The following is a 21,393-nucleotide window of genomic DNA, read 5'->3' on the forward strand; positions in this document are numbered from 1 at the left end:
GCCCACCGCCTACATCTGTGTGTGCTGGGTGTTGTGTGCTGGCTGTTGTGTACTCTCTGTGTGTTGTGTGTGGCTGCGTCTGTGCTGTTTGGGCCGCACACCTCGGCGGCCTGAACCGGGGACACCTGCTCCCTCGCGGTGTGGGGTGGGGGCAGCAGCGCTTGGCCCCTGTGCGTCCGCGTCGATGTCCGCGAGGCCCCCCTCGGGGCTCCCTTAGGCGACGCCCCCACAGGCGCGCAGCCCCGCAGCCCCATCACCTCCCCGCGGCCCCCCGCAGGGCGCGCGGGTCCGCCCGGCCCGGCCCGGTCTCGGGCACCAGGGTCGCGATGCGCGGCCCAGCCGCGTCCTCCCACCCCGCGCAGACTCTCGGGGCGCGCGCCGGGCTGCAGGCGCCCTCCGCGGCTCGCGGCCCGGGCACCCGCCGGCCTGGCCCCAGCGCGGCCTCCGGTCGGCCCGGGCGGGATGAGGCTGCCGGAGCCGCGCCGGCCTCTCCCCTGCCGCCCACGGGCGCGCGGGCCTGGACGCCCCCGGACGGCCCAGCCGGCGGCGGCCGGGCGGACCCTCTGGACCCCCTGGACCCTCTGCGCCCGGCCGGGCCCGTCCTGTCCCCCCCCCCCCGCCCCGGAGCGGGAGCGGGGCGCCCCCGGGGCGCAGGACCCGCGTGACGAGGGACCAAAGGGCGCGCCGGGTGATGTTTACCCCACGGGGTCACGGCTGGCCTGGCCGGGCTCTCGCAACCGGAGCGGCCGGAGCCAGCCGCTGCCTTGTTTGACTTGGCCGGGCCGCGAGCGGGGGCGGGGGGCGGGGCGTGCTGCGGGCAGGGCCGGGCCGGGGCCACAGGCCCGCCTCATATGGCCGCGCCGTGGCCGGAGTCCACGGCCCCCGCCCGCAGAGCAGCAGCCATGAGCACGGCGGGAAAGGTAAGCCACGCTCTCCTTGGGGGAGTTCGGTCTCGCTAGCGCAGCACGGAAGCAGAAGACTGCTTGGTGAGTGGCTTAACGTCGGTTTGAATCTGAAAGACGACTGTGCTCAGAGCATGCTTCACTCTGCAAGGGCAGAGACCTGGTGCAGCCGCCGAGACTGGTGCGGGCATCTCTGACAAGAGTCAGCGCATCTGCCGCCTTGTCTCAGTCCCTGTGCTAGACGAGAGTGCAGAGCCTCGAGTCAACCACGACTGACTCGCAAATGCAGCGTTCGAAGTGGTTTTAATCCAGGGCTTTTTGAATTAAGAAACCAGAACTGAAATGTGTTATTCTTTGTAATGGCATCACTGTTAGGAACATAGGAAAGCTAAGTCTGACAAAAGTCTCATGGGAAGGGGGCCTCCCCGGTGGCGCAGCAGGTTGAGCACAGAGCTGTGAAGCTGTCTGCAGCCTCCACAGTGCGGGTTCGATTTCCTGCCAGCCAGGGAGATACCCACATGGCGTGGCAGACCTCTCATGTCTCACTGGCTGCTCCCCTCAGCACCGTTTTCGGTTTGTCTGCCTGTTCTGTCTCTAGTTTGTCTGCCTGTACTCCCCGCTCTGTCTCTGGTGAATCCTCTCATCCTCCTGCACCTCTGGCCAGTTCTTGTATAAATAAAAAATTTTAAAAATATGTACCAAAAAAGTCTCATGAGAAGATTTGAGTCAGAGGACTTTGAAATGTCCTTTGGACTAGTGTGGACGAGATCACAATAAGCACATTTCTCTGGAACCATCAGCAACGTCACAGTTACAGAGCCAACACCAACATGCAGTTTCTGACTCAGAGGGAATCTTTTTATTTTCAAAGATTTATTTTACTTATTTATGCATACAAGAACTGGGTGCAGGCCAGAGATGCAGGGATGAGAGATTTGCCAGAGACAGAGTGGGGAGTAAATCAGGTAGATTTACTGGAATACACTGCTGAGGGGAGCAGCAAGGAGTTGGGAGAGTTCTGCTGCACCCCATGGGTCAGCTCCCTGGCCTGGGTTCAAACTTGTGCTGCAGTGGCTGGCGAGAGCTTCATAGAGCTGACATTTATCACCCCTTGCACCACTAGGGAGGCCCTGACTCAGAAGGATTCTATGAAAGCACAGGAAATGTCCATGGAAACCCTACAGAATAAGGTCTTGACCACAAAAAAATGAACATTTTACAGAAAAATTATCTCTGGCACAGTTGGAGTTACTACTAGTATGTTGTTCTCAGTCCTCCATGGAGGCATGTCTGCCTGCTCAGAGCCCTTGCAGGTGCAGGGATGCCTGTGCTCAGTCGGCTGAGCCGCCCCACGTTGTCAGGCTGCTTAGGGACCGCTGTCCCGCACAGCCGCTGTGGCAGGCCACGTCGACAGGAGCGGCTCAGGGTGTGCCCGTGCGATGCAGCAGGCTCCTGGCAGCAGCTCTGTGGAAGCCACATGTGCAGCCAATTGTCAGCTTTCTTATTCCAGCTCGATGTTCATTCATTCTTGGCTAGCATTTACAATGCATGTTCATTCTAAATTATGACTAAAAAAGAGAAAAATTAGGTTTGCCAAAATTCAGATGGAAAGAAACGAGGTTCAGCAGCAAGTGTGTGGATGAAAACAGTAGTGAGGGGCTCACAGCTCGGCGCCATGAGGGGCTTCGTCTGCCTCTGCCCCGCCTGCGTTACGTTCTCTTCAAACACTGCATGTGATAGTGCCTGGTTCGGGGGTGGCTGTGAGAAAAACTGCAACTGAAAAGCATTTAGAATAGTGCCAAGTGCACAGAAGTGTCCCAAACATTGTTAAGCGCTGCTGTTACATCATTGTTAGTTTAGCCTCTTGATAAAAAGTCCTGTGACTTCAGGACAATCAGTCAGCACTGAGTCCACAGAACCTAATCTTTCCACCGTAAAATATACCAGCCCTTCAGCAGCAGCAGGCTGGGGCAGGGCGTGGGGTGAAGGGTCAGTCTGTGGCTCCCAGCCTGTCCTCCAGCCCTGGGGTCGCCAGTGCTGACCACAGCAGACACTGCAAAGCAGGAGGGTTGACACATGTGGAAAATGAATTGTGAAAAGAATGTTTCAATTGAATTTTTTTTTTTTTTTGCAATTACTTACCCATAGATAACTCCAGGAAAAATTTCTCTTAACTGTACAAGTTTTGCAATAACAAAGCTAGGGTTTATATTAGATTCCCAGGCACTAAGATACGTGTTTGATTTTCACTTTTAAGCACGTTTGTGGGTAAGCGGTGCTCACTGGCAAATCAAACACACAGCTCTCCTGTGTTTAGTTGTGTGTGTGTGTGAAAGAATGTGAGTGTGTGTTTGTGAATTGTGTGATTGTGTGGGTGTGAATGTGGGTGTGGGTGTATGGAGTTTTGAACTCTGACTTTTGCTCAAATATAATCTGGAAGGACTCACTACATAAAAACCAGATAATGAGATACAGTTGCCAAGGTTCACTGCCAGAGGAGCGATGTGGAAACCCTTCAGCCTTGGGAGGGGAATGGAATTGGAATCACGAAATCAGGCCATTTTGTCTTAGGCAGAGAATTGCACAAGAGATCAACAGCTTATCTTTTTCTTTTTTTTATTTCTTCTTTTTATTATTTAAATTTTATTTTTATATTCCCCATACAATTACAACCCCCTTATTTTGACCCCAATCCCTCCTTTCCCCACCCCCCACCCCCCCATAGAGTGTCTCTGGTTCATAGTTGTTTGTTGATTTTGATATTTTTTTTCATATAGTTATTCTTTTTCCTGGTCCCTTATTTGGGTTTTCTAGATTCCTGCTATGAGTGAGACCATCCGGTATTTTTCTTTTTACTTTCTGGCTTATTTCGCTGAGCATGATCCCTTCCAGCGCCACCCATGTTGCTGCAAATGGCATGTGTTTATCTTTTTTGATTGCTGAGTAATATTCCATGGTGTAGATGTACCACATCTTCTTGATCCAGTCATCTATTTTTGGGCATTTGGGCTGTTTCCAAAGCTTAGCTATTGTAAACAGTGCTGCTATAAACATAGGGGTGCAGGTGCTCTTTGGAATGGGTGTTTCTGTGTCCTTTGGGTAAATACCTAGGAGTGGAATTGCTGGATCCTATGGAAGGTCTGTGTTTAGTAGGTCCAGAAATCTCCACACAGCTCTCCACAGTGGCTGGACCAGTTTGCACTCCCACCAGCAGTGCAGGAGAGTTCCTTTTTCTCCACACCCTCGCCAACATTTGTTGTTGCTCGTTTTTTTAGTATGTGCCATTCTCACTGGCGTAAGATGGTGAGAGATCAACAGCTTTTCTGTGAACAGATACTGAATCTTTTGGAAAACCAATGATGCAGAACTTCGTGTACAGCCAACAGTTACTAAACAGCCAATTTCAGGGCCTTGTTAAGCAATCTCAGGAATAAACAACCCTTGGAGAAAAACAACTTCCCAGCGCCTGTTTTTTTTGCTTATGCAGTTGCTTCACATGTTAAAAAGGTTTCCTCTCCGCAGATCAGAGGTTGTTGCTTTTCACAGGCTCTTGTGAGATCGCAGACCCGGGGCTATGCGGGGAAAGATGGAGGATGTAAGCCCTGCATTGAGAGCAGGAAAAACCCGGCCCTCTTTCTGTTCCACTTCCAGGTCATAAAATGCAAAGCCGCGGTGCTCCGGGAGTTGAACAAACCCTTCTCCATCGAAGAGGTGGAGGTCGCGCCCCCGAGGGCCAATGAAGTCCGCATTAAGGTGAAACTTTTTCTGCTTCTAATTAATTTTAGGTTTAACCCGTTCAGAGAACAGTAAACATGGAAGTAACCAAAAATCCATTAAGAGACATCTTTTACATGGTCATCAGATAGTAGAATTCCATTTGTGGTCAAAGAACGGTATAACTTGCCACATTTTTGAAAAGGAAACCAAAGAGTATATAGTGTGATCCCAAAAACAGATAAGGGATTTTCACATCTGTACAGGAAAAAAGCACAAAGGGACATATATCAAGATCTCAAAACAAACCAGCATTAGATGTTGGAACGGAAATGACTTATTTTCTTGGTGCTAGTGTGCAAAGATTTCAACGTCTCTGAGAAAGGATGCATTCTCATATTCAAGACGCGCATTTCAGAAACAATATCTCACTGATTATTCCCAGTTGTTTGATGCCAGAAAGGAAGCAGAGGAGGGTTTTACACTGAATACTCCTGGGGTGATCTAAATCGTTTCCATTTGGGAAGAGTCGGAATTATTACAATAACGATCACCCTTAAAACTCTGGAAGCGCAGAGTCGGAAGACGGCCTCCAAGGCCGTGTGGACACCACGACCACCTCTGCCTCTGCCCACAGATGGTGGCCGCAGGCATCTGCCGCTCGGACGACCATGCGGTGAACGGGTCCTTACCCACGCCACTCCCCGTGATTCTGGGCCACGAGGCAGCGGGCGTGGTGGAGAGTGTGGGAGCAGGAGTGACAACCGTCAAGCCAGGTAGGTAGCCCCACAGGGCGGGCCTGCAGCAGCCGCACCCAAACCCCAACCCCATCGCACCTGTCAGGCACAGCTCCTGGTAGATCCTGGCACCGCGGACCCGGGCACCTGCGCGCCTGCCAGGCCAAAGTCACAGGCGCGCCACTGGTGCACCTGCACTACGGGGCGCAGCCTCCGGTGGGCCCAAGAACTGCAGGATTGAGGGCGCTGACATTAATTTCTTAATTCTAAGAAATTACTTAGCCAGTACATTCAGCTTCCTTCCTGACCAAATACTTAATTGACATGTGAATAGAAAACCGTAAGAGAAACTGCCTGGTTTGAATTTCAGTTCTTAGTATTTTCTTAATAAATTAATAATAAGTGACTCCCCTGTTTTCACCTCTGCTTCTACCACCATAGCAGGAAAAACAGATAATCCACAAATTAAGTGATTGGCTTCAAATATTTGAAATCAGGTTCTTACGCGAAAACAAACAAACAAACAACTGGGCCTCCCTTGGTGGCGCAGGCGGTTGAGCGCCGCACTGTGAAACTGTCCACAGCCTCTGCAGCACCAGTTCGATCCCGGCCGGCCCCCGAGGGTCCCACAGGGTGCAGCAGACCTCTCCTGTGGCAACTGTTGCTCCCCTCAGCAGTGTATTTCGTCAGTCTGCCTGTTCTGTTCCCTGTTCTGTCTCTGGTGAATCCTCTCACCCTCCCGAGCATCTGGGCTGTACCCTGGTTCTTATATAAATAAATAAATAAATCTTTAAAATACAATAAAATAAAACCAACTCAGTTAGGCTTGAGGTTTTCAAAGGAATGTTTTCAATTCTTCTCTGTCCCATTTTTGTTAACATTCCTCAAGAAAAGAACTAAACATGAAGGGGCCTCCCCGGTGGCGCAGCGGTTGAGCGCTGGGTTGCGAAGCTGACCGCGCAGTCTCCACAGCGCCGGTTCGATCCCCGGCTGCTCCCCGGCCACCGGAGGAGGGTCCCACATGGCGCGCAGACCTCTCCTGCCGCCCGCTGCTCCCCTCAGCAGTGTCCTTCGGTCCTTCTGCCTGCTCTGCTCCCCGCGCTGGCTCTGGTGAATCCTCTCACCCTCCCGCGCTTCTGACTGTACCCAGTGCTTGTATAAACAAAACAAACAAATAAATAAATAAAACATGCCTCTATTAAAAAAAATTAAAAAAAAAAAAGAACTAAACATGAAAAAATAAGCATCTGTTTCAAAGTGAAGACAAACATAGGCACCTTAGAAAACCAAGAGACAGTGGTTACAACGGCTGCGACCCAAACTGTGCCAGGAGGCCGTGTCTCCCAAGGCCCCGGGAAGGCCACCCACCTTGCCTCATGGCAGGGTCGGGTGAGACGGTGTGTTAGCTCCCCCAGCACAGGCAATAAAAGGGGCTGCACATCCTCACCGGCCCCACCGCTGCCTGCCCGTCGGGGATGTGCCCTTACCTGTCTTAGCCCGAGCGCAGTGGACTGCGACCCTGCCCCAGGGGCCAGCCTCGGCCTGGGGCTTCGCACGGACATGCTGACCGACGAGCTCTCGGCCTGTCCCTCTGGGTGGGGGTTTCAGAAGAATTTCCTTTATTCCTCCAGGCGATAAGGTCATCCCACTCTTCGTTCCACAGTGCAGGCAATGCACCGTCTGCAAACACCCAGAGGGCAACTTCTGCTTGAAAAACCAGTAAGTTTCCGCCACTCCCCGCGCAGCCAGTGGGTCGGGCGGGCTGTGCTCCAGCCTCACGCGCACACGTGCTTCTGCCGACCAGTTTGAAGACGCAGCAGGGAACCCTGGAGGACGGCACCAGCAGGTTCACCTGCAGAGGGAAGACCATCCACCACTTCCTGGGCACCAGCACCTTCTCCCAGTACACCGTACTGGAAGAGATGGCCCTGGCCAGAGTCGATCCGGCCGCCCCGCTGGACAAAGTCTGCCTCATTGGTTGCGGGTTCTCCACGGGCTACGGCTCTGCGGTCAAGGTGGCCAAGGTATGCCGAGCGGTGGGGGGCCAACCACACAGGCCTGTCGGGGCCTCCGGGCCCAGGACTCCAGCAAAGTAGCCCTGAAACACCCCACAGAACTCAGGGTGTTGAGCATAAGGCACTTGGGCCCGGGGAAGTGAGAGCGCGCCCTGGAAGCCTCAGAGAGACCACACGGTTGATGATAGTTAAGACAAGGCCAGGACGAGGCTCTTCCGCACCATCCACCCCAGGGCTCCAGACTTGGAGGCATTCGTGGTGCAGGGGGCTCAGCTGACCCCAGTCAGTGGCGGCAGGTAGAGGAAGGGCGCGCTCGAGGAGCGCCTGGCCTGCCGCGCACACCCTCACGCCAGGTGCACGGAAGGAGAGTTTTTGTGCTGTGTCCTCCCGAGAGGCCTGCGCCCTGCGCTGGGCCCGGGACACACTGCTGCCCGCGTCACGCCCTGGGGGAGCACCGCGCCAGCCCCTCCTGTGAGTCTCCCTCTGCTGGTACGTGCGTGCCACAAGTATGAGCCCCGCCTGTCTGGGTCGCCGCGTGTCCCTGCCGGGGAGGAGCCTGGGGGGCACCTGGTGCAGGGTGGGAAGAGTGCAGCCCTGCCCAGCAGGGTCCTTCCTGCCTGCTTCTCGGGGGCCCTGGGGCAGTCTAAGGAGCCATTCCAAGCCAGGCTGAGCACTTGTGCTGGAACCACTGAGTCTGGGGTGGGCGCTGTCACTGCGCTGTCCCACGACCTCTGAAAAGCAGGGACGATGACCAGCGTTGGCCCTGAGGGCTTCTGGCTCCCAGGCCACGCCCGCCTCCAGCCAGGGCTGGCCTGCGCCCTCGTGGCCTGACCCTCATGGCCTGCGCTGGACAGCAATCCTGTTGCGAGGGCTTGGGGGGACCAGGGCGGTGCCAAGGGCTGGCCAACCCATGGGTCTCGCACACCATGGTGGCTGTGCAGGCGCGTTGTGGGGCACAGGAGCTGGCACCGGCTGGCCACTGCTCTCCTTGGGGTGCGGTCCCCTTCCAGGGCCTGGCTAAGCACTGAGATTACAGCTCACAGGTGCGTCCAGTGTGAGCTGGAGCAAAGTCTGAGACCGGGGACTCAGCCCCACCTGTTGGCTCCAACACGAAGGACTGAAACCGCCAGGGCTGGCCAGCAGGCAGGACACGAGCATGAGGGGCCCAGTCATGGGTGAGGCGTCACGCAGTCATCACTCAACATGCTTCCCTGTTTCTGTGCACGCAGGTCACCCCGGGCTCCACCTGCGTGGTGTTTGGCCTGGGTGGGGTCGGCCTGTCTGTGGTCATGGGCTGTAAAGCGGCCGGGGCAGCCAGGATCATCGGGGTGGACATCAACAAGGACAAGTTTGCCAAGGCCAGAGAGGTGGGCGCCACCGAGTGCCTCAGCCCCCAGGACTCAGCGCGGCCGGTGCATGAGGTGGTGGCAGAGATGTGCGACGGGGGCGTGGACTTCTCCTTTGAGGTCATTGGCCGCATGGACACCATGGTAGGTCCTGGGGTGGCGCTTGGGTGGCCGCTGGTGCCCGCAGAGGCTCATGAGCAAGATTCCCAGGTTGTGTGTTAAGAGTGCTTCTTGGCTGCGGCTCTAAGGTGTGTTATCAGGATGGTCAGCTATTGTATGAGAAATCTCTGATCCATCTGACCAAACCTGTCTTAAGTACTATTTACCCTTTGGAGGGGGAAAGGGTTTTTTTCAATTAAACAATTGTAAATTTAGGGCCTCCCAGGTGGCGCAGCGGTTGAGCGCTGGGTTGCGAAGCTGCCCGCGGCCTCTGCGGCGCCGGTTCGATCCCCAGCTGCTCCCCGGCCACCGGAGGAGGGTCCCACATGGCGCGCAGACCTCTCCTGCCGCCCGCTGCTCCCCTCAGCAGTGTCCTTCGGTCCTTCCGCCTGCTCTGCTCCCCGCTCTGGCTCTGGTGAATTCTCTCACCCTCCCGCGCTTCTGACTGTACCCAGTGCTTGTATAAACAAAACAAACAAACAAATAAATAAAACATGCCTCTATTTAAAAAAAATAAAATAAAATAAACAATTGTAAGTTTACTTAACTAATGATGAGTAAAAAAATTCAAACTCAAGTAAAAATAAATAAAAAATTATTTTCTCAAATTAGCAAGTTTGATTTACCCCACATTCTTTTTTTTAAGATTTATTTATTTATTTATACAAGAACCAGGGTACAGGCCAGATGTGTGAGAGGGTGAAAGGATTCACCAGAGCCAGAGCGGGGAACAGAACAGACAGAAGGACCGAAGGACACTGCTGAGGGGAGCAGCGGGCGGCAGGAGAGGTCTGCGCGCCATGGAGGACCCTCACCTGGTGTCCGGGGATCAAACCGGCGCTGCAGAGGCTGCGGGCAGCTTTGCAACCCAGCGCTCAACCGCTGTGCCACCAGGGAGACCCAATTTTATATGTTTTAATGAATTTCAGTTTTTAAAATATATGACATGCACTATGGCCAGCTGAATGATGAACAATTCTAGGCTCAATATCATTTCATGGGAGGAGATTCTGCCCAGTCTGCACAGCAGAGGGCAAGGGCTGGCAGAGTCAGCTCCCAACACTGGCAAGGTGGGTGTCGAAAATGGGTAGATGGGCCTCCCCAGCGGCGCAGCGGTTGAGCGCTGGGTTGCGAAGCTGCCCTCGGCCTCTGCGGCGCCGGTTCGATCCCCGGCTGCTCCCCGGCCACCGGAGGAGGGTCCCACATGGCGCGCAGACCTCTCCTGCCGCCCGCTGCTCCCCCCAGCAGTGTCCTTCGGTCCTTCTGCCTGCTCTGCTCCCCGCTCTGGCTCTGGTGAATTCTCTCACCCTCCCGCGCTTCTGACTGTACCCAGTGCATGTATAAACAAACAAACAAAAAAAAAAACGAACAAATAAATAAATAAAACATGCCTCTATAAAAAAAGAAGAAGAAAAAAAAAAAGAAAAGAAAACGGGTAGATGTTGGACAAAGGGGACAAACTTCCAGTTATGAGTAAGTTCTGGGACTCCAATGTAAGCATGTAAGCATGTGGTTAATGTTAATATTGTATCATATGCTTGGAATATGCTAAGAAAGTAGAGCTAAAATGTTCTCACCCACAGACACACAATGATGACCACTTTAGACATGGACAGTGACCCACTGAAAAGGAAGATGATCAAGTGAATAAGAATAATTTTTTTAAGATGTATTTATTCATGCATACCAGAGATGGGGTGCAGGCCAGAGGTGTGGGGGTGTAAGGATTCACCAGCGACAGAAGAGGTCGGCTGTGCCATGTGGGTCAGCTCTCTGGCCGGGGATCGAACTCATGCTGCAGAGGCTGGTGACAGCTTGATAGTGCTGAGACTTAACCCCCTGTGCCCCCAGAGAGGCCCAAGAGACAATTTTTGATGATATAATCAACCTTATGTTATACTGTATTTACCATCAAACAGTTAGTTTAAAATGTCCATTTTGGGGGGATGGGGAAGCAAATACTGTTTAAAAATTAACAATGATGTAAAAAATTAAAAAAAAAATTTTAAATGTCCATTTATGGGCCTCCCCGGTGATGCAAGGGGTTAAGTCTTAGCACTATGAAGCAAATGCCAGCCACTGTGGCATGAGTTTGATCTCCAGCCTGGGAGCTGACCCACATGTTGCAGTAGGCCCCTCCTGTCTCCCCGCTGCTCCCCTCAGCAGTGTGTTTCAGTGGATCCGCCAGTTCTGCTCCCCTCTCTATCTCTGGGGAGTCCTCTCACCTCCTGCACCTCGGGCCTACACCCCAGCTCTAATATGCGTAAGTCAATAAATCTAAAAAATAAATATGAAAACAAAAAATGTCCATTTAACAAGTCAATGTAAGCTCACAGACTGCTTAAAAATCGTGTGACAACAAAACATTACCTTTATTTGTAAAATCAGCCTTTATAGATGATATATATGTGTGTGTGTGTGTGTGTATACATACGCATTTGTAACTATATTCTTTATTACTTTATAAGGGAGAATTAACACAGAGTCATTCATCCATTGTCTCATTCAAAAAGTATTTTCTGGACTTTTCCAAAACCCATAGCTAGAGGTTCTGCGAAACAATGAAGAGTGAAGAAGCAAAGGGCATCATCTCTTCCCTCTACACACTCATAACCAGCCACGTCAGTGCCGCAGGGCTCTATGGATCACGGGGCGGGGCGGGCTGTCAGAAGGTCCACTGTAACGATGCCACATGTCTGTCTGGTTGCAGATGTCCGCCTTGATGTGCTGTCATGAGGCATTCGGTGTCAGTGTCATCGTGGGTGTGGCTCCTGGTTCCCAGAGTCTCCCTCTGCATCCTGGGTTGCTACTGGGTGGACGGACGCTGAAAGGAGCAATTTTTGGTGGTAAGTTATTAGGCTTGAGAGCCTAATTCTTATTAACTCAGGATTTCTTCTGTTTTAAAGCAACAAGGTCAGGTTTTAAAAAGCAACAGGGTTAAAAACAAATTAAAACTTGGGCTTAATCAACATTTATGGGATACTGTATTCCCTAAATCCAACTACCCAATCTTCTCAAGTGCATCGGGAACATTCACGAGGACAGACTATGTGTTAGGTCACAAAAAAAATTAATGCCAGTAAATTTTTGAAGATTGGAATTATATGAGTTATCACCTCTGAAGGCAATGGTATTAAAAGCTAGAAAGCAACCATAAAAAGAAAGCAGAATAAACATCTAATATGTGGAGACAGCACCAGATACTACTGAATAACTACTGGGATAATAAAGAAATCAAAGGAGAGATTAAAAAAATACCTGCAGACAAATGAAAATGAAGATACGCGTTACTGCAATCTATGGGATGCAGCAAAAGTAGCACAGGCCGACATCAAGAAACAAGCCAGAGCTCAAATAAATCACTTAACCTTATACCCTAAGTAATGAGAAAAACAAACGAACAAAACCACCCAATAAAAGAAAAGAAACAATAAAACTTAAGAGTGCAGATAAATGCAATAGAAAACAAAAAGACAGTCCAAAAGATCAATGAAACTGAAAGCTGTTCTTTAAAAAAAAAAAAAAATCAAAGCAGACAAACCTGTAGCTAGGCTCACAGAGGAAAAAGAGGAGAAAATGCCAATGACTAGAACCAGAAATGAAAGAGGAGGTTACAGCAGACCTCTCAGAAGTACCAAGACTCAGAGGAAAGCACTAGGAATAATTGTAGGCTGATAAATTTAATAAACTAGAAGAACTCGACAAATATTTAAAAGTACACAACCTTCCGAGAGTGAATCAGGAAGAAACAGAAAACCTGAACACAACAATCACAACCCAGGAAACTGAAGCAGTAATGAGAAGCCTCCAAAAAAAACAAAAGCCCAATGCCAGGTGGTTTCACTAGTGAGTTCCCCCCAACCTTCCCAGGCCAACTAATTCCTACCCCCCTCAAACTCTCTGAAAAAACTGAGTAATAGGGGATGTTTCCAACTGCATTTTGAGGCCAATATTACACTGATACCAAAAGTAGACAAGGACAACACACACACATACGCCTGGAGACCAATAGCCCTGATGAGCGCAGATGCAAAGATCCGCATTAAATTCTTAGCAAACAACAAAATTCACAAAAAGGATCACACATCATGACAAAGTGGGTTTTTTCCACGGATGCAAGGATAGCTGAACAGCCACAAATTGATATTTCACCACATGCATGTATGATAAAAACTCTGGGAAAAAATGGGAATAGAAGGAACAAACCTCAGCATAACTAGGTCACATATAATGAACCCGCAGCTAATGTCACACTCAGTGGGAGAAAACTGAAAGCTTTTCCTGTACGAGCAGGTTCAAGACAAGGGCGTCTCTTTCACCGCGACTATTCAACATAGTATTGGAAATCCTAGAGCAATCAGAAAAGAGAAAGATATACAAGGAATCCAAAGTAGAAAAGGATTAAAATGATCACTATTTACAGACAACATGATAATCTACACGGAAAACCCTTAAGAGGACACCGAGGGAACTGTAGAAACAGTGACAGTGGCGTGCGGTCTGCAAAATCTGTGCACAAAAACGAGTCGTGTTCCCACACGCAGCCAACGAAAGTGAGGAGAAAGAACAGAGAACAGTCCCATTAGAATGCCATCAAAAAAGAATACCTGGGAAAACCCTCCACAGAGGAGATGAAACACTTCTATGGAACCTTAAAAGATCCTGAGTAGCCAGAGAAATTCTGACAAGAGAAAGGGAGGCATCACAATCCAGACTCAAAACAGTGTGACAAAGCGCGGCCATCCAAGCAGTCTAGTATTGGAGTAAAAACAACGCGCAGGCCAGTGGGACAGACCTGGGAGCCCAGAGAAAGCCCACACGTGCACAGTGTGAGCCAAGACACATGCTGGGAACGGAGGCGGGGGGCGGGGGGCACAGGGAGGCGGGCCCAGTGGGGTGGGGGTCTGGGGGCGCCTGGCGGTGCTGCGGCGTGGTCTCTGAATAACACAGTGTTATAAAGCATGGTTTCCCTGGTAGAAGCAATACAGTTAAACAGACAATGAAGTATAAATTCAAGTATAAATGGAGTATAATCCCTTTGTTTCCACGGAGTCCAAATGAAACGCGCCGTCCGCCTTAGCCTGCGGAGAGCTGTCTGTGCGGGCTCCTGCGTGCGAGGAGCCGGTGAACGGCAGCGGTCACTGGGGCGCCAGAGGCCAAAGCACCCAGGGGGGTGGACATGCGCTGCCCGCAGAGCCCTCAGGGTCTCCAGGAAACTCACTGAATTGCCTTGGAAAGCCTGCAGTTCTCTCCTCACCCTGAAGTCTCGATCTGACAGTTGGTGTCGTTTTCCTTTCAGGCTTTAAGAGCAGAGATTCCGTCCCCAGGCTGGTGGCAGAGTTCATGGCCAAGAAGTATGCCCTGGATCCACTGATAACCCATGTTCTACCTTTCGAAAAAATTAATGAAGGATTTGACCTGCTCCGTGAGGGAAAGAGGTGAATTTCACGGTTCTTTGCATGGCGGACGTGGCCCACGGGAGAGGGTGGCGGGCAGCGGGCGTGGCTCTGGCCCGGACACGGCCACTGGGGGAGGCCGCGCGCGCGGCCCAGCAGGTCTGAGCAGAGGGTGGGCACCGCGGTGCCCGACTGCGGGGGGGGGGGGGAGAGGAAGGCCACCAGGCTGCGGTCGCTCGGCCAGTAGAACCCGGTGATTTCCTCGCCCTGGGAAGTCCCGACATGATTCGGGCTGCAGCTCAGACTGCGAGCGGGTGTTCACGGTGAGCTGCCAGGATCCCACCCCGAGCAGAAAGGGCAGTACGCACGCCTGAAAGAGGCTGGTAAACACTCTCCTCACGGACTGTCTATAATGTGTGTCTCTACTGTGGTTTTTGAAGGTGTGCAGACCATGTTTTCTAAAAGTATTTATGTTCTGGAAGGTCATTTTTAGAAAGGGCATTCGTTCCAGCACACATGTCACGTTTCTGGCCTTCCCGAGAATGAGGCGGCTCCCGATACAAATAAGCTTAGCATCGACTTGCAGCGCTCCTTGAGCATTTCTCTGTGGCAGTTCCATTAAACCTTCAACACGGCCTTGCGGGGTTGCCTCTCGGGCTTTCAGTTGAGCAGCTTGGTGTCTGGGCTTAGCCTCCCCCGCCACGCCGAGAGGCACAGCCCAGAGTGAGCTGCGAGTCTCTCTCAGACTCTGCGTGTGTCAGCTGTAAGGTGGCTCTCGTATCAGAACCTGCCTCACGGCATCCTTGTCCAAGTGGGGGTTGACATGATGAAATGCACGAGGAGCGTCTAGAGAGCAGGAGCCACCCACGGCGGCTCGTGGCACCCGACGCGCGTCCGGGTCAGGACGCCGTGACTGCCCTTCCCGGAGGACAAGACGGGGCAGGCCAAGCGGACGCGCCGGTGGGAGCAGAGTGGCCTCCAGGACACCCACCTGGGCACGGTAAGTCAGCACTTGGCCGGCATGACGCTGTCTCCCGCTCCCGTTTCAGCATCCGCACGGTGCTGACCTTCTGAGAGCGCCAAGGCCCTCGCACTGCAACCCCTCAGCTCCTCCCTCTGCATCGCCAGCCAGGGAACATCATTGAGTTTTTTCTTCAGCGATGTTGTCAAGGGCCTCCCCGGTGGCGCAGCGGTTGAGCGCTGGGCTGCGAAGCTGCCTGCAGCCTCTGCAGCGCCGGTTCGATCCCCAGCCACAGGCGGGGGTCCCGCATGGCGCGCAGACCTCTCCTGCCGCCCGCTGCTCCCCTCAGCAGTGTCCTTCGGTCCTTCTGCCTGCTCTGCTCCCCGCTCTGGCTCTGGTGGATCCTCTCACCCTCCCGCGCTTCTGACTGTACCCAGTGCTTGTGTAAATAAATAAATAAATCTTAAAAAAAAAAAAGTAATGTTGTCAATAAATTACAGACAAGAATATGGATGTGGAATGATTTTCCAGCAAATGTTTACGATCTTAGTGAGGCAGGAACATGAGCTGGGTCACTGCGCCCCATAAACGCCCTCTCAGCCTTCTCCCCACATCAAGTCCTGTCCTCTTTCCCACCCAGGCGACACCCCGTGTCTTTATTAACCACAGTCAAAGCCTTCGTTAGCCCCACACACGTGCAGGGCAGACAACTGTGCCCGGCTCCGGCTCCGCCCTGCACAGGGCCCAGCAGACGCCGCAGAGGCTGCACCCCCGGCTCTCTCCTCTGGCTGCGGGGCCCCCACACAGAGGCCCAGCCCCAGGCAGGCCTGGGCATGAGGGTGGCTGTGCCTCTGGCACCAGCTCTGTCTGCACTGGCTGGTGGGGAGGAGGCAGGGAGACCCGGCAGCCCGGGCGGGAGGCGGGGCGGGAAACAGCCACAGCCCTGGGACAGCTCCCGCCCAGCACTCGTGGGCAGCAGCAGCGGGACGGCCAGCACTGCTCTTCTTCGGGGGGTAGGAGCCGCTCACCCCGTTACTGGAGCCCCAGAGTCCCCTGTTCCATCTTCAAAACTGTAAGCATTGTTGGCTAAACACCGTGCCTCAAACTCTTCACAGAGCATCAGACAGAGAGCCCACAGAGTCGGCATCTGCCCAGCGTACAGGACTTTCTGTCTCGATCGCGTCAGGACTTGCTCCCATTCCCACTTCATCATCGTTTCCATTTCAGACTGAATTTCCCAATGGAAGCGTGAAGCGCTGGCGTCCACCGTCAGTTTGTTGCCAAGAGCACAACATCACGCTTTCCTGAAAATCCACATCTTACCCCACACTCCCTTCCCTCCCTATTAGCCTGTCGCCTGCACATCATTCAAAAGGTTCCAGAAGTTCCCTCCACTCCCCATAGCCCATCCTCGTAAACAAGAGTGACCCCCGCCATGTCCCCGAATCCGAGCGGAAGTGCTCTCTGTGACCATCTGTGAGAACTGAAAAAAGAGATACGGCGGCAGGTGGTTGGTAACCCCTGGGACGTCTCTCCACGCACGACTGGCGCTCTCCTGCTGGGTAGGCAGAGGCCACGCAAGCGCGGCTTGAAGGAGCGCACATTTACACATTGATCCCTCGTGGCTTCTGAAGGTCAGACGTTTGCGTGGCTCACACTGAAATGCTGACGTCTCAGGCCGCTGAGGCCCAGGACACTCGTTCTCAACCCCGAGATCGGGTGCTGTCTCCTCTGGGTGGGCACGCAGGGACTGCACAGGCGGCGGGCAGGCCCAGTTCCCCCCAGCTGGCCTGCCCACCGCCCGGCTTCCGGGTCACCCCAGTCTTGTGTGAGGTGAGTCAGTGTGGGAGCGAGGAGACCTCCGACCTTAAGAATCCAAGGCGAACTCCTCCCTAGGAGGTGGGAATCATGGGGGTCGCCTGAGACTCTACCACAACACGGCAATACAGCTAGGAACTGGAAACCTTCCTTGCAAGTCCATATAAATCACTACAGAAAGTAATGATCTACGTTTTTAGGAACTATATAAAGATTTATAAAGCACCTATCAAATTGTTACCATGTTGTTAATGACTTCAAGACTTTCAAGAACACTGGCTTTGGAAGGAAGAGCAAAAGAGCCTCAAGAAAAGGAGGAGGAACGCCCCGTGGCGCAGCGGAGCACTGGGCTGCAAAGCTGCCCGCAGCCTCTGCAGCGCCGGTTTGATCCCCGGCGGCCAGTGAGGGTCCCACATGGCGCGCAGACCTCTCCTGCCGCACCCGCTGCTCCCCTCAGCAGTGCACTTCGTCAGTCTGCCAGTTCTGCTCCCCGCTCTGGCTCTGGTGGATCCTCTCACCCTCCCGCGCTTCTGACTGTACCCAGTGCTTGTATAAATAAATAAATCTTAAAAAAAAAAAAAGCACACTCTTCGATTTTATGCACACACACTTGTGGCCAAAACCCATGTGCTTGTGCAGAGCATGTCCATGCTCCTCAGGTGGCGTTCCCAGCACCAGCCCCGCACAGGCCACACAGCCCGAGTGTCCCCGCCTCTGAGCAGATGCCATGGCCACAGGTGGTTAAGGCGAGACAGAGGAACGAGCTACCCGTTGTCTTATGTCAGCAAAGGGGTGACCAGCCAACGGGAGACGGGAGTGTGCACCTGTCCTGTGTCTCCTTACTAGTCCTGCAATGTCCTGCCAGCGGTGACCGCACAGTGGGTCTGAACATCGGGCAGGGCAGATCTTCCCACTTCAGTTTCTTCTTTTCAAAATTGCTTTAGCCATTTTACTTTGATTGCTGCTGAGGGGAGCAGTGGGGAGACAGGAGAGGTCTGCTGTGCCATGTGGGTATCTCCCGGGCTGGGGATCGAACTTGTGCTGCAGAGGCTGCCGGTAGCTTCATAGCGCTGAGACTCAACCCCTGCACCACAGGGAGGCCCAGATGTGTTTTTAAAGAGCTCCTATCTGTCTCAGTAATCCGACTTCTAGGAATCCACATCACACAAACCATCCAAGATACAAGGGAATATTTTGTATAAGAATGCTCATTTGTATGTAGGATAAAATGCTTAGCAGTACTCCTGAAAGTACAATAGGGTGTGTTTAAACTGTGGAAGGAGTATAATCGTGGACAAAGTTCAGTAAGGCTGGAACCACCCCAGGGCTGGGACCCAGTCTGCAGCCAGCCCCGCATTCCTGCTGCCCATAGCTCAGCTATTAACCAAGTACCCCGCCCTGGTTTTTCAGCCTGGCTGGTCAAATCAGCTCAACTCATGGCCCCTCTACTTTAACACCAGGACCGACTTCTTCTTCCCAAGCAATTCTGCTTCTCAGATAAAGAAAACCTGGCAACCCGGGCCAGCCCACCAAGGGCAGCCACGCGGGAAAGGGTTTACCCACCAGCCCAGTGTAGGCACGGCCCAGCACCTGTAGTGACCCCCAGCGACTCCCCCTTCCCGGCTCCTGTTGGCTCCCCCAGCGACATCCTCCCAAACCCCAGCCAGTGAACTGTGACTCCTGTTCTTCCAAGTGCAGTTCCCCACACGTGGAGCGAGCCCTGGTCATCGGGACGGAGCTGGCACTGCCTCTGGGTGGGCAGCCCCACCACGCACGGCCCTTCGTCAGGAGGGATGTCCCCGCGGCCACACACACAGGCTGGCCTGGAGGAGCGTCAGCAGCGTGGCGTGCTCGCGGAATATATCCCTCCTGGGGGAAAACACGGCACTTTAATAAAGAGACATGAGACCACCTCGTCTGAAAGTCGGCCACCTGCGTGGGGCTGCCGGGAGGCACAGAGCACAAGCAAGCTCTGACGGCAGCGCCTCGTTCCGGTCTCCGGAAGCTGGAGGGCACACGCAGCTAAGCGTCGCCCCAGGGAGCCCCGTGGGGACACACAGGGGCCAAGAAGAGAAGGAAGGAGCTAAAATAAAATCAGGAAAAGAACCGCCAGATCAAGTTGGTCAGGAGAATGCAGGGCTGCCCGGACAGGAAAGCTGGGGGTGAGCTTCCCCGGTGTGGGAAGTCTGCCCGACCCCCAACCCCTATCGAAGCTCCCCGAGCTGCAAGGTCAGGCTACACCCTGGCAAGCTTTAAAGCCAATTACTAACCAAGTTCAAACTAATCAAGTTTAAAAGCCAGCCTATAAATTCGCCAAGCTCCGGAGCTCCAGTTACTTGAGAGCAGCCTTCATCTTTGAGGGTGACTGAAAGCAGGCGGGGCAGTGAGGCCGTGGCACCCCCACACACAACCCACCCCTCCTCCCCCCTCCTCCCCCCTCCCTTCCCCACCCACTCCCCTCCCCACCCCTCCTCCACCACCCACTCCCACCCCCACCCCCGAGAGGAGCCCGCGGGTGGGGCAGGTGGGGCTGGGCTGAGGACCAGTGCAGACTCCTGGTTCAGGGTCTGGTGATCCCCACATTTGGTGGCGGATCTCTACTATGCGCCAGCGCCCTGCAGACACTCGAGGAGAAAAACCGGGCAGGGACACAGGGACGTCGGGCGCCCGCGCGCCCAGGACATCGCACGTGCTGGCTGAGAGCAACTGAGTTCTCCGTGTGGGGTGAGTCCTCCTGGGGGGAGGCGGGGCGACATCCGAGGCTTGACAGCGGGGAGCCTGAAGCTGGGCAGAGCCTGCGAGGCGGCCACTCACCCGCCGGGGGTGAGCGGCCCGAGGGAATCGCGTTCCTTGTGCTTTGCAGCGGGCTGCTGGGTGCGGCCCGGGACAGTTGTGCAGGGGCGGCCACGTCTCCCACCCAGGACGCCAGGCGTGAGCGCCGCCCAGACGGCGGTTGCATCCTCCGGGGCTGCCAGGGTGAGCGGGGCTGCTCTGAGCAGGCGCCGACATCACCCACCAGGAGGGATTCTGTGGCCTCTTTCCCACGACGGTGGCGATGTGAGGCCGCGTGTCTGGACCACGCTGGACGCCCGTCCCCTGCGCGCTCTCAACCTCCAACAGGCCGCGGCTGAGGCCTGCAGGCCTGGAAGCGAAGGGGGCAAACGTTCTCCTGGACCCTGGCGGCCACCGAGTCCACCTCAGCACCGAGCGACTCGGGAGCCGGCTGGGCCTGAGCCCGTCCCTGTGACTACTGGGTTAGGGTAAACCACGTTTCCCGCCCGCCCCCAACTTTGAGAGCAGCCTCGGTAAGATATGGGCATCTTCCTGCGCCCCGCCGCACCTGCCCGCGCTTTCCCTGCTCCAAGCTCCAGGGCGCCAGAGGGGTAGTGGAGCCGTGTGCTGGACACACAGGCCCCTTTTGTGGACCCAGACCCAGGAAGCAGTGACGGTGAGGCCGCCCGGCCGGGAGGGGCGAGGGCCTGGGCACCTCCCCTGCCTGCTGCAGCTGTGTTTGCTCATCCCGCCGCCACTCCTGCTGGGTCCACCATGCCCTCCGGCCGCCTCTTCTCCATCTCCATCTCTTCTCCATCTCAGACACAAAAGAGCCCTGCCCAAGACAGACCCCGGGCCCAGAAGTGCAGGGGCCGCTCAGCGTGGCCAGGTGGCGCCGGCGGGGGCCGGGGTCCCTCAGGCCTTGCCTTGGGAGGGCGTTGCGCTCTGTCCTGCCAATGGCTACCTCGACCCGCAGGCCCTGGTCCCCTCGGCTCTGCAGCCCACGCTGAGCAGGAGCACTGAGGAGGACACGGGCCGGTGTCTGCACAGGTGTGCCCGGCGGGGCTCGGGTCAGACGGCCCAGCAGGCCCAGCCGCTTCCCGCCAAGTTTCCACATCAGCGCAGGTGCAGAGGGCCGGCCGTGTCCGCGGGGTGCACCCACGAGGGAGGCGGCAGACCAAGACCCTCCAAGCCGCGCAGGGCCCCTTTCCACGCTGTGGCCACAGGTCCCCCGCCTGCCCCGCCCGCACTGCTCCAAGAACAGTCGCCAGAGGCCTCGAGCCGGCCCATTGCACCCAGGGCGGCTCACGGCTGAGGCCAGAGCCAAACCCACCCTGGGAGGAACAGTTCCTTGGCTGAGTGCCCAGGCGCAGGCCGGGAAAGGGCGACACCCCAGGGAGGACTCCAAGCATCAGCAGCTGTGAGGCCCCCAGGATCCCGGAACCTGCTGCCCCGGAAGGACAGGCTCGGCAGTCCAGAGCCATTGCCTGCGAGCCGCCCCACCACCCCAGCTTCTCTCCCCCACATCATGGCCCACAGCTGCTCGGGGGCACAGAGCCTCAGCTCCCAGGGG

General features: G+C 54.7%; 1 protein-coding gene across 1 annotated transcript; it reads left to right on the forward strand.

Annotated features, from left to right (window-relative positions):
• The first annotated feature begins 688 nt into the window (after positions 1–688).
• Positions 689–15,409, forward strand: LOC311182920 (alcohol dehydrogenase S chain-like). The gene is made up of 9 exons (XM_084252068.1): positions 689–920; positions 4,554–4,655; positions 5,254–5,392; positions 6,985–7,072; positions 7,158–7,377; positions 8,598–8,858; positions 11,584–11,719; positions 14,173–14,311; positions 15,319–15,409. The coding sequence occupies exons 1-9, from the start codon at positions 852–854 to the stop codon at positions 15,341–15,343; spliced, it is 1,179 nt and encodes a 392-aa protein (XP_084108194.1). The 5' UTR covers positions 689–851; the 3' UTR covers positions 15,344–15,409.
• The last annotated feature ends 5,984 nt before the right edge of the window (positions 15,410–21,393 follow it).

This window comes from Talpa europaea (genome assembly GCF_964194135.1).
Source record: "Talpa europaea genome assembly, chromosome: 13".
In the NCBI taxonomy this organism is placed as follows: Eukaryota; Metazoa; Chordata; class Mammalia; order Eulipotyphla; family Talpidae; genus Talpa; species Talpa europaea.

Coding starts and splice junctions, on each gene's coding strand:
- LOC311182920 (XM_084252068.1), top strand. CDS start 852: ATGGCCGCGCCGTGGCCGGAGTCCACGGCCCCCGCCCGCAGAGCAGCA. Junction 8,859..11,583: donor TTGGCCGCATGGACACCATG/GTAGGTCCTGGG, acceptor GTCTGGTTGCAG/ATGTCCGCCTTGATGTGCTG. Junction 14,312..15,318: donor CTGCTCCGTGAGGGAAAGAG/GTGAATTTCACG, acceptor CTCCCGTTTCAG/CATCCGCACGGTGCTGACCT.